General features: G+C 39.5%; 1 protein-coding gene across 2 annotated transcripts in view; it reads right to left on the bottom strand.

The window, feature by feature from the left end:
* Positions 1-14920, bottom strand: part of gc2 (guanylyl cyclase 2) — a 20913-nt gene extending 5993 nt beyond the window's left edge. The window contains exons 1-24 of one of the 2 annotated variants that reach the window (XM_005750923.1): positions 14699-14920; positions 12577-13046; positions 10895-11023; positions 10598-10777; positions 10317-10434; positions 9471-9772; positions 9233-9364; positions 8880-8983; positions 8620-8738; positions 7832-7916; positions 7567-7663; positions 7324-7446; positions 7040-7120; positions 6447-6623; positions 6174-6330; positions 5938-6087; positions 4791-4939; positions 4510-4673; positions 4190-4382; positions 3925-4099; positions 3293-3391; positions 3071-3165; positions 2891-2976; positions 947-1047 (exon numbers count right to left, since the gene is read on the bottom strand). In XM_005750923.1, coding sequence (XP_005750980.1) covers positions 948-1047; positions 2891-2976; positions 3071-3165; positions 3293-3391; positions 3925-4099; positions 4190-4382; positions 4510-4673; positions 4791-4939; positions 5938-6087; positions 6174-6330; positions 6447-6623; positions 7040-7120; positions 7324-7446; positions 7567-7663; positions 7832-7916; positions 8620-8738; positions 8880-8983; positions 9233-9364; positions 9471-9772; positions 10317-10434; positions 10598-10777; positions 10895-11023; positions 12577-12990 — 3429 coding nt within the window. In that variant the 5' untranslated portion in view covers positions 12991-13046; positions 14699-14920 and the 3' untranslated portion in view covers position 947. The remainder of the gene's footprint in view (positions 1-946; positions 1048-2890; positions 2977-3070; positions 3166-3292; positions 3392-3924; positions 4100-4189; positions 4383-4509; positions 4674-4790; positions 4940-5937; positions 6088-6173; positions 6331-6446; positions 6624-7039; positions 7121-7323; positions 7447-7566; positions 7664-7831; positions 7917-8619; positions 8739-8879; positions 8984-9232; positions 9365-9470; positions 9773-10316; positions 10435-10597; positions 10778-10894; positions 11024-12576; positions 13047-14698) is intronic. The other variant, XM_005750922.1, reaches the window with a different exon arrangement.
* Positions 14921-17098: the final 2178 nt, after the last annotated feature.

Genomic DNA, 17098 nt, shown 5'->3' with positions numbered 1-17098 from the left:
TAGGCTTTCGAGCCTATACAGCTTGGAGTAAGACAACATGCATGAAGAGGATGATGTGGACAAAATACTCATTTGCCTAATAATTCTGCACTCCCTGTATTTAATGGACAAAATCCCCACATCTCTCCCTTGAACTGTCTTTAGATATTGCCGTTTTTGTTTGCATTTACTTGTCTCTTGACCGACTTCAAAATCCCACAGGAAATCTTTTGTTTAGTTTAAGCTGCAAGAAACTTCACATCAGATATGAGTAACAGTGTAACGGTAAAATGAATGAACAGAAGAAATTTATTCAAACATTAGATTTCCTAACCACTTTTTCATGTCTGCAGGCTTTTTGTATGATCAATAATTCTCAAGTAATAATGATTGGCATAATAAATAGGCCCCAGTCAGGACTTGACAAATTAGAAATTGGGACCATAAGTTTCTCCTTTTGAAATATGCTGGTTTCAGTGCTAAGGCATAACTTATTTTTGAAAGTTTCATTACTGTTTGGTGGTTTGTTAAAAAGTGTTTGCAGTTACAAGTTGATGAGTTCCATGTAACTATGGGTTGCCAACCCAACTATGGGTAACCATGGCAATCTGGTTGTGACCAAAGCAATTACAAGGAGGTTTTTGGCAGAACATCATCTTTAGGACCAGCAAGTAAGCTCCAGCAACCGCTCAACAGCTGGTTGGGGAACATATATGTTGGCTCAGGCCTTTATTTTGAAAAAGCTCAAAGAGCTATTGTACCAGATTCCCATTTATATGACAAGCTGCTTCATGCTGTGGCTAAGATTCCTTGTGTAACTTTGAAGGTGTCACATTTAAGATCCAATCAAATGCAAACAAACTGCACTGAGACAGTTCATTCCCCAACATATGTTTGCCCAATGATGAGTAACGTTGCCAACCAAGCCAGTAATGTTATACATTTTTTTTACAATGCATAACATTACCTCAGTTTTTCTTCTTTGCAAGTTGTTCTTGTTGTTGTTTCTCGGCTTTCTGTTTCTTGTACTGGGCTATCTCGGCCATCTGCAGCCCATGGGCCATTTGCCTGTTGAGATGAAGTGAACAGCGTGATGACAGCACACACATACGCACACAGTGTAGTCCTGCAATGGCTTGGCTTTCTCTCCAAAGAACAGATTAGCTGACAGGTGGATTTATAGTAATAGCCACTGCTTAGGTCCACAGCTTTATCCTGTAATGCTGTAAGGCTGAAATCTTGTGCTCAGTGTACAGTTTAAGTGAACAAGGCACACCAAGCCATTACCAACAAACTCACAGCTGTAAATGTGAATAAATGTGAATGTGTAAAGACTTCTATAAAACTACGTACTCCAAAAAGTAAGCGTTTTGTTTTTTTTGTTTTTTTTTTCAAATGTCTGAAATGACCTAAATGTGTTGTAAGTTAAAAGTTGTGGTTTTGTTAGTAGCTGTAACACAGTTGCAATATTAATTCTGATGGATACCTGCAGTCAGTGTTTTCTCCTTTTAACTCAACCTTTCATCCAGTTTTTGCATCTAAACTTAACCACCATGGACAGAAAACATTAGTAATTATGTTTGACTTTTCAGATTTGATGAAATGACATTTAAGAGTATGTTTGGAGCAACTCAGTTCCCCTACCTGCTTTTCCAGCCAGAATCTAAACACTGTTCTCAGTTTTTCCTTTTTAAAGAGCTTATTTTGCTTTGTTCGGATGGTTCGGGTTCTCACATCAAACTGGAGTTTTAAGAAAGTTGAGGAAGGATTCACAAATAGAAGATGGGCCTGGAATCAAACTAGGAGCTGCTAACAATGAGCCTAAACGCATTTTGACTGATCCCACATGATGATAGGACCCTTTAAAATATACGTTTTGAAGTTTTCTCCAGTGAATTATCAGAAATCCGATAAAGCATCCCAGGGTACCAGAAGTCATTTCTGTTCTTCCGCATCAGAGACATTAAATTGGTGCCGTTTTGCTGTCGAAATTATGAATTATCCCATGATGATACTCGGAAATGGTTAGAGAAAACAATCTTGGTGGAGTGGGTGCAACCTTTGTCATAATTTGTGTAAGGTTGAAGACATCTGCAAACACATGTAGGATAGGGAAGCCAACACATTTTATTCTTTGCTGTCCATTTTTAAAGAAAGCAGCTTTAAAAATAAATTTCAGCTTCATACTTTTGATAAGTCTGTGGAATTATTTATAATGTAGATGGGCAAGGTTTTTTTTGTTTGTTTGTTTTGGGTATTTTTTGTTTTTGTTTTGCTTTAGCTGTCATTAATAACTACTTGATGTCATTTATTTTGAAAATCTGATATATTTCTGTAAACTTTTCAGAACAAACTAGGAGCTGTTATTTTGAAAAATTCCCTCCAAATTAACTGGTTCCTGTTGTAGTCTTTAAATTAAAATAACAGTAGCTCAAAAGGTCAGGTAGGGTTTGACCTGCACTTCTTACTATTATGGTCATGGCGCATGTCTGTATATGTCTTTATGTAAACTATTTGCTCCCCAACAATTGGACCAATCTTAAAAAAGCTTTACACAAACGTCATCACACACACAGCAATTAATAACTGCAAGGGTTTTTTTAAGTTTTATTATAAACCTGAATTATTTGGATTTTTCTATATGTTGTGTTTATTTCATCATCCCAAATGCAATGTTACATTCCCTATTTGTGTTTGTTTAATTTGTCACATTCAACAATAACCATCTGTACATAATTTAATGGTCACTAAAATTTCTATCTGTGAGAGAATTTGGCATGATGTGTTGCTGTTTTTACACTAAAACAAGCATGGGAATTGTTTTTAGTGGATGGACCAGTGCAGTACTCTTGAGGGTAAAAAGGAAGAGGCAGAGTAACACAGGAGAAGGAGAAAAGTCACTTATCCCTACCCAGACTTGAGGTCTGGAGGAACAGGCAGGGGTTTGGTAAATCCATCTCTCCCTACGAGCCAGTAGGTCTCCTCTATTCCTTTCCCCTGAGAAAGATATAGAAAGAAACTATAAGAGGCTGTATTTTTACTTCATCTGTTCATAATGGTGAAACCCATATTTTGTGTCTAAGGGCTGTACCCGGACTTCTGTCCTTCCTCTCAACTCCAACTTGTAGCCAAGATTTAGTTCATGGAGGACCTTCACTGTACTCTGATGAACATGGATCCTGTAAGCTGTAACAGATAAATGTTTAACAGATACATTTCCAGGTGAAGAAAGGTGACTTCACAACAAGTCCACATTCATGTCTGGCTATTTCATCCATCTACTGATTTTTCCGTTTATAGATTAGCAACTTACGCATCCCGCTGGACTCCATACGAGAGGCAGTGGTCACTGTGTCTCCAAACAGACAGTAGCGAGGCATGGTGAGACCCACAACACCTGCTACGCACGAACCTACAACACATACGTACACAGCAGGTCAACTTGACAATTTCTCCTTGTCTAAATGTGTTGAGTTGCTGCCACATGATTGGCTGATTAGATATTTAACCTAATAAACTTGCCAGTGAGTCAGTTAGTAAATCTTTTTGTGATGAGTTTATGACTTCAATTTGAAGTCTCACTGAAAATCATATAATTTATGGCTCAGTTTGGACTAAAATAATAATAAAGGAGGGTCCTCTTTTACATATGTCTACCTTGATGACAAGTTGGCAACAGCCAAGAGGTTCAAATTGAGGCTTCAGAGGGAAACTTGTGTGACAGCAAAGTAGCTGTATCCATATTCTAAATGGTTAAAAGTCAATGGCTTTGGGTTTCGGGTAGTTTATCAAATTTTGTGCCAATAAAAATGCTAAAAATCATTGACACATCATATATGCTTACATTTTAAATAACCATGAAGTGTACATTACTTCAAATTACTCTATACTGACAACTGTACAACTAAAAACCCTCCTTCACATATTGCACTAATGCTTTAATACCTGTGTGAAGTCCTATTCGTATCCTCACTGGAACATCAGGCATGTGTCTCATTTTAAAGGTCCCCACAGCACTCAGAATGTCAAGAGCCATGTTGGCTATTTCTGTGGCATGTCGGATGCCGTTAGGAACTGGAACACCTGACGCTACCATGTAAGCATCGCCTATTGTCTCCACCTGGAGGAGATCAGAAATGAATAAGCATCAGTGTCATGTGATGAGATTTAATACCAGAAGCCACAGGACGACTACATAAAAGATTATCACCTTGTAGACATCATGGTTTCCTATGATGGCGTCAAAGAGGGTGTAGAGGTCGTTGAGGAGATCGACCACTTCAATGGGTTCGCTGTTAGCTGAGATGGTGGTGAAGCCAACGATGTCACTGAAATACAGTGACACCTGGTCAAAATATTCTGGTTCAACTGTCCCGCCCACCTTCAAAGCCTCTGCCACAGACCTGGAAAAAAAAGTGAAAATAAGTGTGATTGTGGCCAGGTAAACAGGAGGAAAGAGCCAGGTATCAAATAATGTGTAAAGCTAACAGCATTATCCTCATCTTTATACCATTGAAAATAATTACTTACGGAGGCAGCATCTGAGTCAAAAGCTTCTCTGTCTTCTGTTTTTCTATCTCCAGCTCCTCTGTCCGCTCTCTGATTAGCTCCTCCAGGTTAGACGAGTACTGCTCCAGCATCCTCAGCATAGAGTCAATGATGTTGGTTTTCTTCCCCTTGTTGATGTTTTTGAACTGAAATGAGAACATCAACATCCTCAAAACCCACCAGAGTTCTCCAAGAAATTATTTCTAATATTATTTCAAACATATTTTCTCAAAATAAAAATGTATATTTTGTAATAGCCCTACCTGGTCAAAGATTTCATCAAAGACCGGCCGCTTGTCTGGCTGTTCATTCCAGCACTGTTTCATCAGCTGGATACACTCCATTGGAGCATAGTCCGGACTGACCACTGGACGGCACAGAGGAGGAGGCTTACACAGCTTCTCTATTATTTCTAAAACACAGAAACACCAGTTAAATGAGGATGCCACTACTGGTAAGTAAACTGATCCAGAAGGAAACAACTTTGATCAACTTTACACCTCCCCCATTTGGCTAAGAACATATGTGCAGTGATTTATTGAAACATCTGCAAACATACATAGAAATACAGTATATAAGAAAGAAACAGAGCTTGTACAGTTCCAACCAGCCTAAAGGTCAGTATTTGGTATGAACACCTTTATTCTTCAACATAGCCTCAACTTTCTCAGGCAGCCTTCTTGTCATTTCTTTAAGTAGTCTTCAGGAATAGTTTGCCAGATCTCTTGAAGGACATATTAAGCTCTTCTTTTGGATGTTGGCTGCCTTTAGATGATCCCAAAATGCTTCAACAATGTTAAGGTCCAGGCCCTAATGACTAATGACTAAATCCATGACTAAGGGTGCTCCACTGTGCGTTTTTCTATCCAGGTATCATTTTTACTGCACTGGCAGTGTGTTTGGGATCATTATCATGCCGGAAAATGAAAATGTTGCCATTTTAATGTTTTCCAGATAGTATTGCATTGTGGTCAAAATCTGAATGTACTTTTCTGCATTCATAATTCCATCAATTTTGACAAGATCTCCAAATCCACTGGCTGAAGTGCAGCAACAAAGAGCCCCTACTGTGTCTTATAGATGACTGTAAACACAATGTGCTCCTCTCTCCTGACCTCATGTCTTTTGAATTTTTTGTACATTCAACCAAAGAAATGGGAACAAACTAAGCTGCTAGTACCCAAGCACCCAAAGATACAATTTAAAACTGGTTCTTTGCTAAGTTGCATGTTATGTGTACAGGTTCACTCTAGATTTCTGCCTGCTGGAACCTTTAAATTGGAGGAATCTTTTCATAGAAGAATCTAATCTTGTCAAGAATTAAAGCTGTCTAAATTATGCTCTCTGAGTCTGGACTTGTGCGTTTCTACTAGATTTGGGAGGTTTATTATTGTGAAGCTATTCTCTTGCCTTTATCAGACAGGTCCAGCATGCAGAATGGAGGCCCTCTCACCACCACCTCCTGCATGATGATAGCGAAGCTGTACACATCACCGGTTAGAGTCCCGTGTAGTCCTGCCTGGCCACTCCTCAGGATCTCTGGAGCAGTCCAAAGTAACTCTTGCACAAAGATGAGGGCATTATTTTAAAAACAGGTTGGTAGTGCTTTTTTCAAGTAACTGTTCCTGTTGCATAGTTTGTCTCACCATCTGCATGTGGCTCAATATAGGGGAACCTCTGAGCCTCTAGGACCTCATTGTAGCCATAATCTGTAACCTTCAGGACAAACCGTCCGTCCACCACACAGTTGCGAGACTTTAGACGAGTGTGAGACACTCCACGGTGATGGAGATACTTCATACCCTTAAAAGTATAACATTTTAAAACTCTTTGATTAATCCTGACTGCAGACAAGGATATGTTCCTTGTCTAAAAAAAAATACCAAAAAATACTCGTGTTCCTGCTATCTGCCTTTCACCTTAATTAGATCCAGCAACAGAGATGACTTGAACATCCAGTCGAGCTTGACGTCTTCGTTTAGGAGCAGGTCCTCGAGGCTGCCTCTGGAGCAGAACTCAGTCACAATGGCGAATACGCCACAGTCATGAAAAAAGCCAAGGAAAGGGTTGACGTTCTCATGACGCATGTCCTTCATCTGCAGACAGAAACATCTTGATTTTCACGTTTTTGGGCTTATAAGACCAAGGATTACAACAAGAAGAAAGTATAACTGAATCTGTCTCTGCAACAAAACACCATGTCATCAGCTGAGAACCTCATACTCATGTTCATGGTGGCAGTGAGTGCACTGACATTTTTTTCTGGTTCTCGGTAAAAATGTATGACATTATTTAAGTCTTTACTCCATGAAAGCCTACTAAGAGAAATCCCTGAAGCTGGAAACCCAGAAACTACTCTAATGGACGCCAAACCACGACTTTAATCATGTAAACTAAGGTTTTTTCAAAACACGTAATTAAGGATACATGGGAGGTTGTCAGATGTTGTCTTTATGAAAAAAGTAGTTAAACTAAAAAAATATCTACTTTGTCTTGTAACAATATCACGTACCAGTTCAAACACATCACTTGTTTTGGGATTGATGCTGCTAAATGTCCCATAAGGAAGTCTCTTCAGCCACGCCCAGTCCCCCTAGTGGAGAAAAACACCAAACAGCGCAAATACTTAGACATCTTTTTAGGCTTTTAAGCCATGTAAATCCTTTTAATTTTAGTATTTTTTGCACATCCATGCTGGACCAATACTGCATGAGTTACATGGAGCAATCTGTAACTCTTTTATTTCTGTACAGTTTTGAAACTGTTGCACTGCAGCTCATAAATAGATGGCCTTGCCTCAAAAATTACAACGTTGGAGTTTTCGTAGGTGGCTGGCGATTGGGTGGAAATCGTTGAGGCAAGACTGCGTTCAGACGTGCTCTTCATGCCGCTAGTCCTACTGTCATCCAGACTCAGCTTCTACAGAGAAGAAAATTTGTCAGTCGGTTTCAACTTTACATCATGCAATATTATCAGTTTGGATAAATACAGGAAAATGTTCAATTCAGAATTCAGAATTCTAAGTAGATGGAGGCTGACCTTGTTGCTAAGCGATGGGTTTATGAATGTGACATCAGCCAGTGTAAGTAAAATCTTGTTGGGACCTCTGACCAGCCGGATCTGATTTATCCGTCGCCTGATGGAAATAAGGGAGGTTGATGAAAGTTAACGCTTGAGGCATGAAGATATCAGAAAAACAGCTACATGATTATAAGTTCTAAAGTTTTTACCTGGAAAGATTTTAATTTACACTAATATTCCAGACCTCTTAGGCCCAACATCATGTTTTAAGACATCTTTGTACCTGATGCAGTAAATTAGTGGCACAGCAACAATAAAGGCAGCAATCACCCCAAGGAGCACACTTATGGTTGAGAACAAATCCACTCCTGGAACAGAGAAGAAGAAGTCGAAAAACAAATTTTATCTTAAAAAAATCTGTAATTAAATGCAAACATTTACTAGCTTATATTGTCAAAGCTTTAATTTTAATTGTTAGTTTAAATTAAATTTTGAAGTAGGTATGACACTTCCAACGGTACAAATACTTGTAATGAAATTTTTGAAACAAAAGACAAACACTTTCTTGGAACTGCACATATATTTATATGTTTGTTTGAAGTGTCATGTATCATTCTTAAATATATCAAATGTACACTGAAACATCTAGAGCACAGAGATCAATGTGACATACTGTGTATAGATGTGTGCTTGGTCCTTGCCAAGCAGCAACTTACAGTTCCTTAAATGGCCACAAAGGGCTGCCTTCATGAGTCAAGCCCCATAGACTCCTCTGTTAAAATGTCCAACCTTACCGCAGAAAAATACAGGTTTTTGCTTCTTTTAGCCAATTTCCTCAATAACTATTTTAAGGGTTGGGATTTTTTTGTGTAACTCAACCGTTTTATTGTTATTTCATTATTTTATAATGGCTTAAAATTATGCCTTTTTAGGAACGTGTTGAGTTTTAATAGGCTAGTCATTTAAGTCATTGAAACACAGTCTTGAATGTATTGTATTTGTGGTGTTGGTGCCTTTTCTAGCTTCACAGCAGTAACCCAATGGACGAAGTCAAAGTTGCTACATCCTCACCTCCTGAGCAGATGACTCCTGGAGTAAACCAGCATGAGGCGTCTTTCTTGGGTCCATAACCTCGAGGGAAATGGATGTCTTTACCCAGGAAGCGGACCATACCGATCTCCATGTCGATCCTGTCATTAGTCAGTTAGATCAGTTGTTAATTTTGAATGGTATCTGCACTTGTACAGCATTTCTCTTGACTTGCCTTCATTCCTTCATTTCCTAGTCAGACACAATAAAACACTAAATATGTAATCTCAGCTCTTAAATACCTGTGTGTTGGCTTCAGCTCCCAAGATATTCCATCTGTGTCCAGTATGAGGTATTCCAGCAGAGCTGCTCCAGACCCATTAGTTGTAATTGGGTGACTGAAGCCCTGCAAAAAAAAAAAAGGGGTACGTCCGTTTATCCTTTGTATAGATCTTTCTCATCTTATCATATAGGCTATTCTATTTTATTAAATAATTTAATACAGAAATGCACTATATTACCTAGTGAGAAAAGTAACTTTATAGAGTTATATTGTACACTAAACCAGCTTCAGAAACCGAAATAGATGGAAAGCCTACAACAGCAGCAAGGAATTAGGCATAAAAAAAGTAGACCCAGTGCTGTGTCTCATTACCTGGAAGGCCAAGTTTTGGCTCTGTCGTGCCAAATTTCCTCCAGACATCCACTCCCTGGACTCCCGAACCCGATGCACTGCATGAGCCATGAAGATGACGGAGTTGTAGATGGTACCAAACAGAGGCGATACCTACAGCACACACAGAGATGTCAACTTCAGCTGCTTTGCTTATGGCAATGTCTTCAATAGAAAGACAATGCTTAATAATGTATTAAAATCTCTTTCCGTGCATCACCTGCTGGGGTTTCAACGTACTCGCCACCTCTCCTCTTTCCATGGCCTCTCTATAAGCCTCGTAGAACGACACCCGGGGTGAGTCGATGGTGACGGTCAGCACGGCATCATAGGCCCGCAGCAGTTTGTTGTTTCTCTTCAGAGCTGGGTAGGTCACATTATGGTAGGGCAGACTGTAGAGCAGTGTGTCATAAGGAAGAAACACTAGAGAGCCATCAATCATCTGCATATCGTAGGCCGTCTCCAGTAGAAGCCTCTGGGCTGTGCCACCAATCAGAACCGAGTGCATGCAGAGGATCACAACTGGGACGAGAAATGAGACTGAACATCAAGATCTGACATGTTTCATCATTGACTGACATTGTCTTTATGTGAAAAAAAGTAAATGTTTTTCTACTGATTGACAAATTGTTAGCCAATATGCATTTCCTTCCTTTATAATCAAAATGAGCTCAATTATCAAAATTTCATATTGTACTCAGTCTGATATGACACTAGCAACTGAGTCCTTAAATAATCAGGAAAATGTTTACTAAGGTTGTAGCACAAGCAAGTTGAAAACTGTTTTCCTGCAGACCATAAAAAACTGGAAGTTTTTATGCAACCACAAGGGTTGCATAAGAAATTTAGGTTTAAGGTACTTCCTACTAACTCGATTGCGTAAACCCTCATTTAGATTTTGCTAATCCACTAGTTTGCAAATGTCTACTCAGGTGCAAGTGACATAAATTTCATCATCAGATGGTCAGGGTCAATGAAGATGATAACAGAAATGACTACTTGACCATCGAATATCCAGTTGAGCGCAAGTGAGTTGAGACTTAAATGAATATAAATGAATACTGACCTCGTATTTCACTCATCTTGCGGACCTTGGTGAGAGCTCGTCTGATGCCGTGAGGTGTGTTCTCCATAAAAGTGACCAGTCTGACCGGCATGCCGTGGCTCCTCAAGGCGTCAGCCACCTGGACATGATAGAGAAACATGGCCTAGACAAAACTTCAAAGACTGATAGTCTTGGCTTTATGATCAGGTATTTGATGTTGTAACTCTTCTAGGTATCTAGGCAGCATTCAGAAACCTGTGGCTGTTTTTGGAGTCCAAATGTGAAAACAAAGGATTTCAAACCTTGGTTGCTGTTTCCATCCAGATGTCCTCAGAGGAAGAGATGATGCCAATGTGAGCCCACCTGAAGTAGCTCATGACGCTAAGTAGGACCCAGGTAGGTCTTGCCATCGAGCGAGCAAAAGTCGGATGGCTGCGAACATCATCCAACTCATAGCCAACACATCCCCAAGGAAACAGTGCCTGGAAGATTAAAGTAGACAAGAAAAAGGGTTTGTAACGAGACCAAATCACAGCAAAATATGATTAGTTTTTCTTCCTGATGTGTTAAAGATGCGTAGTAGACACATTCCAGCTTACTTTATTCCAGCCTTTGCTCAGCATTGAAGCAGCATCACAGTAGCCTGGGTTGGCTGGGCCAATGTAGCCTGAAGCTTTGGTGTGGAAACCCACAAATGCCTCCAGTGCCCTGGATGTCTCACATGGCTCCTGAAAAAAATGTCCAATAATCCAAAAATTAATACTGAAACAAACCAGCCAGAAAAAAACAAGGTAAATTAACTTGAAACAGCCATGCATCAATTTTCTTTCATGCAGTGTAGAGCAGCTAAATTATATTTGCAAGGATATAGGTTTGTTCAAGATTTCCAGTGTTAAAGCTACTCAACAGCATAGCACATGCAAAGTTAAATTATAGTGGCATACTGTTTAAATGATGAGCAATTTCTTTAATATAAGGTGTTCTTTGCCTCTGCATACTTTCTGAATGCTTGTTCCTGTTTTGTTTTTTTTTTGTTTATTTGGCTTAATTTATAGATTAATGTTGCTAGCTAAATAAGCTAACTTTGGTTGTCTAACAAACAGTGTTGGGAAGGTTACTTTTAAAATATATTCCACCACAGATTACAGAGTAAATGCCCCAAAATGTATTTTGTAATGTATTCCGTTACGTTACTCAATGACAGTAATGTATTCTGAATACTTTGGATTACTTAATATATTGTCATGCTTTTTTACAACTACATGAATGTACTATTGCTGTGTGATTTATTACGATTACTGAAGGTTACTCGCCATACTACATTTTTAAATATTAATATAAATGAGTAACAGTAGGATGGACATTAGGCTGCACTTTTTGCAGTGATCTTGTATAGAAAACTGTTCTGCGCGTATATAAAACAGGTCCGCGGCTCTGAACCGTAGTAAAGGGACCTCTGGCTAATACGTTGGTTCTGTGTCGGGCTCGTAGCCAAAAAATAGCTTTACTTTGTTGTCTGGGTCAACTTTGCTAGCGAGAGACAGAGAGAGGCATTGAAAGGCTGCTCCAACGAAAAGTATTGTTGCGGAGGAAAACACAAACACAGTGTACACTCGAGTCTTAATAGCTTACTTACAACTGGGCTCATCAGGCACTCTTTTTGGCTGCAGTGGTTATTATTATATTTACATGCTTCCAGCTCCCGTTTCTGCTCAGTGACAGCTCGTACTTTTCCAATCTCCTTTTTCTCCCTCCCTGGCGCTCACAGACACATAACGGCAGTCCACTCTCCTGCAGCACGGACTACACTGCCCATGAGGCTACATTCTTTACAGCGATACCTGTAACACTCTGCCTACTGCCTTCATTTTAAACACTTCATATTCTTCACATCATTATGAGACGCAAGATTGAGACACAGGCATTAGAGCCTCTTAATGCGCGTTTTGTTTGGGTTTCCATCGACGTGGAATTACCAAAAATAGAGAGACCATAGCCTAACATATGAAACAGGAAAAGACCGCCGTGTAATCCCTTTATTTCAAAAAAGTAACTGTATTCTGAATACCACCTTTTTAAACAGTAACTGTAGCAGAATACAGTTACTCATATTTTGTATTTTAAATATGTAACAGCGGTACATGTATTCCGTTACTCCCCAACACTGCCAACAAAGCTTTCCTTGCTGAGTAGCCCATAATCTTAATGTACTTGGTTCATGTATATCAGCAAATATAACGCTAGTAGTGAATCATGTGTGGAGCTTCGGTCAGTTGTGTACCTGCAGCACTGCATACTCAAATGTTACAGCATAGGACAGTGAGGCATCCTTGTTGATGCGATTGACAGCGAGCTGTGCTGCCACACTGGGAAGGGCCTTGGCAAAGAGAGGGTCACATCCCCAGGGCCCCACCACTCCAACCCGAAACCAAGCTGCCTGGGTTGGACAGGGCAGTAAGCACAAGGAGGCCAGGAGGATGAAGAGGAACCTCAACAAGCTACAAAGGGAAAGGGGTGTGAGGGAAGGAGGAAGATTTGGAGCGCAGCAACATGGATTTAAGGAGGAAGGAGGATGAGCTGAGGGAGATGACTTAATTATAAAAGCCGAGTAGGAAAGGCAGAAATCAGGAGATGATTCTGGTGTCTTCTTCCATGTCTGAGGTAAGGAGGTGAAGGCACGGCGTTGCTGTCGCATCTCAAGGCTCACAGGAAGGTTGGTGAGGAAAGTCTGAAAGTGAAAGTGTTGCTTCCCTAAAATTTAGATCAGTGAAAGAAAGAAAAGCCTGTCATTTGAGCTTCTTTCCTCAAAAACATTCAGCAAGCACCAGGGAAATGTGATACAGTGTTTCCATCTAGATTGTCTTTTGTAGAGGTTTGAGGATATTTGACTCCAAGTCTCATCAAGTTTAGTTCTGACTTAGAGGAAATTGATGCTTTTGTGGGACAATAATGAGACTTTTTTTTTTTTACTCTTCTCCACTCAGCTGTAACCTAAATAATTTTGTCTTGCTTGAGAAATGGTGACATAACTTATAAATCTTTTAAATGTAAGTTAATTTAATAAATTTGAGAAAACATTAAAAATAAAGAAAAGTGTTAGATTGAATTACCAAGAAAGCAACGGTTCAGTCACAAAGACAACGGTCTTTTTCTGAATATCACTTGAACCTAATGAGCTGAGGAAGTCTGAGCTTGTAGTTTTGTGTATAGTTTCACTTTAAATGATCCCATCCTCAGTGTTTTAAACTTGCGCGCCTGTTTTCCTCCCTGCAGACCACTAATTAGTTTCAATTGTTTATTGTTTCTGAGCTAGTTCTCTTCGTATTCCTGTTCAGTCCTTCTGGTTTCTTTGTGAAGCCCATGTCTTTCTCTCAGTGCTTTGGTTTGTTTTTTCTTCTTGGATTATTCATTTCATTCATCCATCAAAGCTTACATCTGCAGGTGTTTAATTCAGAACATTATAATAATTGTTTTCTTTTATTTTCTTTTAAAGACTAATTAAATAGGGTAAGCAAACTCTTTGCATTATATCCTCAAATACTTGAGGGAAAAAAAGATGTCTAAAAACTGCTTAAAGCTAAGTTTAATTAATTTGTAATTAACAAGCCTTTGTAAAAAAAATTGCCAGAAGGATTCCAGAGCCCGTGTTTTACAGTGTAACTACAAAAACTGAACATGCAATCAAGGATGTCCAGATGTTCACACATGTGGACTTGGTTTGCAGGCGGTGGTAATGATCGTTTTGGGTACTTACAGCTACTGCATTTGTAAATTTACTGGATGCTACTTTATCCTTACAGATTTCTTCGGGGAGTTTATTCTGTACTATTTGTCCATGATATGCGATTTTATTGACTTTGTTTTCTACACACCAGTGACATCTTAAAATCTAATGCATTCTTACTGATTTTAAAGAAGAAGATACCTGCCAGCAAATTTCTCTTCAACCAGGTTAGTTAGTAAAAACTCCAGTAACAGATATTTGAGTTTTAATGTAACTATACCTGAAAGCATGTCAACAGTTTATCAGCTGGGTACAACAGGATTATCTGGTGTGATCTTGTACTGCTTCATAATCCTCGTGTAAAATTATTATCAGTGCTATGAACACAAAAAGATAAATCCAAGTGGCCTGGCTCTCAAATATCTCATATTTCATAGCGTTATAACAGGATTTTAGTACTCAGATTTTGCAGATTCTCGGTGTGTGAATTTTACACATTTATACTTGTGCTTGAGACGTTTTAAAGAAGCAGTAGATTTCATCTGATTTTTGCAACTTTACTCTTACTCAGCTGCGGCTAATTCATTTTTCATGTCTATCTAATTTTATTTGCAGTATTTAACTATGACAAGGTGTTCCTTGTTATGCCTGTCATTGTTTTTATTTTCAGGTTACTTACCATGCTTTGGTGAGAGGGACGAGAGGCAAATCTTCTGCACCAAACTGCCACATTTACGACTTGTTCCATCTTCTCGTTTTGTTTACATCCTGGAATTTAGTCCGTAAAGTTGTCTAGTATTGCTGCATTATGAAGAGTCATACATTTAAGTCAGCTAGTGAGTCTGCAGAAGCTTGTGCATTTGTGTGTATCAGATGACCTGGAATAATGTGTGTGTGTGTGTGCGCGTGTGTGTGTGACCTGGCCGGCTTGTCAGATTATATCAAATCCAATCAGGACCTTTTAGAGCGGTAAGCAGCACTGACTGAGAAGAGGAAGTGAAAACCATGTCCATTATCATCGCTGGGCTTTAATCATATTTTCATATGTGTTAGTTGTAGAACAAGAACAAATTAAGCTCGTTGTATTGACAACATAATTTAATTTATCTCAGTGTAGTTTTTGTATCTTCACACACATGTGAGTTTTACTGACATCCTACTCGATGCTGGCCCACCATTTGCAGTTTACACATTGATGTTTGAACGAGAGGGCCTCATCCGTATCTTTACAGACCCTGCTTTGCACTGGTGTGCAGCCATGTTGGAATGTTGGAACAAGGGGTCTTCCCCGAACTGCATGAAACTGTCCAAAATGTCTTGGTATGCTGAAGCGTTAAGAATTTCTTTCTCTGGAACTAAGGGGGCCGAGTCCAACTCCTGAACACAGCCCCACATCATAATCCGCCTTCCCTAAAACTTTACACTTGGCATAATAAATCAGAGAAGTACCGTCTCCTGGCAACCACCAAACTCAGTCTCATCAATCAGATTGCCAGATAGAGAAGCATGATTCGTCAGTCCAGAGAACATGTTTCCACTGCTCTAGTGGCTGGTGGAGGTGTGCTTTACTCCACTGCATCCAACATTTTGCATTGTTGCTGATGTAAGCCTGGTATACATGGAAACTAATTCCATGAAGGTTTCTACACACTGTTCTTGAGCTAATGTGAAGGCCACATGAAGTTTGGAGGTCTGTAGCAACTGACTCTGTAGAAATTTGGCGACCTCTGTGCACTATGCGCCTCAGCTCTGTTCTATTACCACTAACAGCTGTCTGTGAAATGTTTAGTCTTATTGCACAGGAATTCACTGGAACAGGAAGTCACTGAGCTCCTGAGAGTGACCCATTCTTCTTGTAGAAGCAGTCTGCATGCCTAGGTGATGGATTTTATAGACATGTGAACATGGAAGTGATTGGAACACCTGAATTCAATGATTTGAATGAGTGAGTGAATACTTTTGGCAGTATAGTGTATATATACACTCTCACTGATTAACTATGGTTAACTATTCCTTAGAAAGATGCACCACAACTAGATGTTTTTAGTTTGTGGCATATTTCTGGCTAGATGTTTGACCGGTCATCTTGACAGAATTGGTAGAGGGCTGTAGAAACCACAATTTTGTAAGTAGGGGAACTCACATTTATTTGCACCCTTTCGCATACAAAACACATAATATTCTTTGAAACTGTCCCACTAACTGAGGTGAGTGTTTCCACAGATATTAAAGCCTGAATAAGTCCCTGGAATCTTTTCAGGCATCTACACCTCTTGCTGCCACTTAAAGCTCTAAACGGAAGCAACAACAGGTAGGTAGCCTTGTTCTTTAAAACACGAGAAAGTGATGTCGTAAAAATTCATAAACCCTGGTTGGACATGAGGGGAGGTCTGACACTTTTCTGCCATCATTAGAGGAGATAGCTGTGAGGAATGCAGCAGCATACAGTCAGTCATAAACTCCGAGGAATCCTTTAGTTTATACAATGTATGCACACATGATATTCAGCAGTGAGGCACTTTTACTGCTGACTACAGATGTGATACATTTAGCTCCTCTACTAATGCTTTTTGAACACCCACACTCTAAACTCTAAGCCTTCCCAATTATTTCTGAACCATAAACAACATGTTGTTAAACTTATTTTGAGTTTTTAGCTTTATATCCACAGCTTCTCTTGGAAGAAACCACAAAAAACTCTGTTTTTATTCCTTTTACTCCAGACTTTATATGCTGTACTTAGCTCCAGGGTAAGTTGCTCATATGGAAGCTAGAGGGCAGCACAGCACAGAAGCAACTGCAACATGCACTTCAATAAGTTCTGTGGTGGAGCCTTCAAGGGAACAGTGGTGCTAAGATGAAGCAGATTTTTAGCTTTCACTGAGTCCCCCTGCTTCAGGGGGTGTAACACAATTTATTGCCCAACATGGCTGCACGTCTCTGCAGAGTAAATGTCATTGTTCAGAGGTTTTAATCTGATAATGAGTTGATTATCCCTGTTTTTCCATGATCACTCTTTCTTTGGAGCTTGCCAGATTTATATAAAATATTTTGAAAAGTTTCTCCTCAAAATGTCCAA

The sequence above is a fragment of the Pundamilia nyererei genome, unplaced genomic scaffold (assembly GCF_000239375.1).
Source record: "Pundamilia nyererei isolate P.nyererei 1_Seehausen unplaced genomic scaffold, PunNye1.0 scaffold00292, whole genome shotgun sequence".
Classification (NCBI taxonomy): Eukaryota; Metazoa; Chordata; class Actinopteri; order Cichliformes; family Cichlidae; genus Pundamilia; species Pundamilia nyererei.
This window is presented reverse-complemented; position numbering and strand designations above follow the sequence as displayed.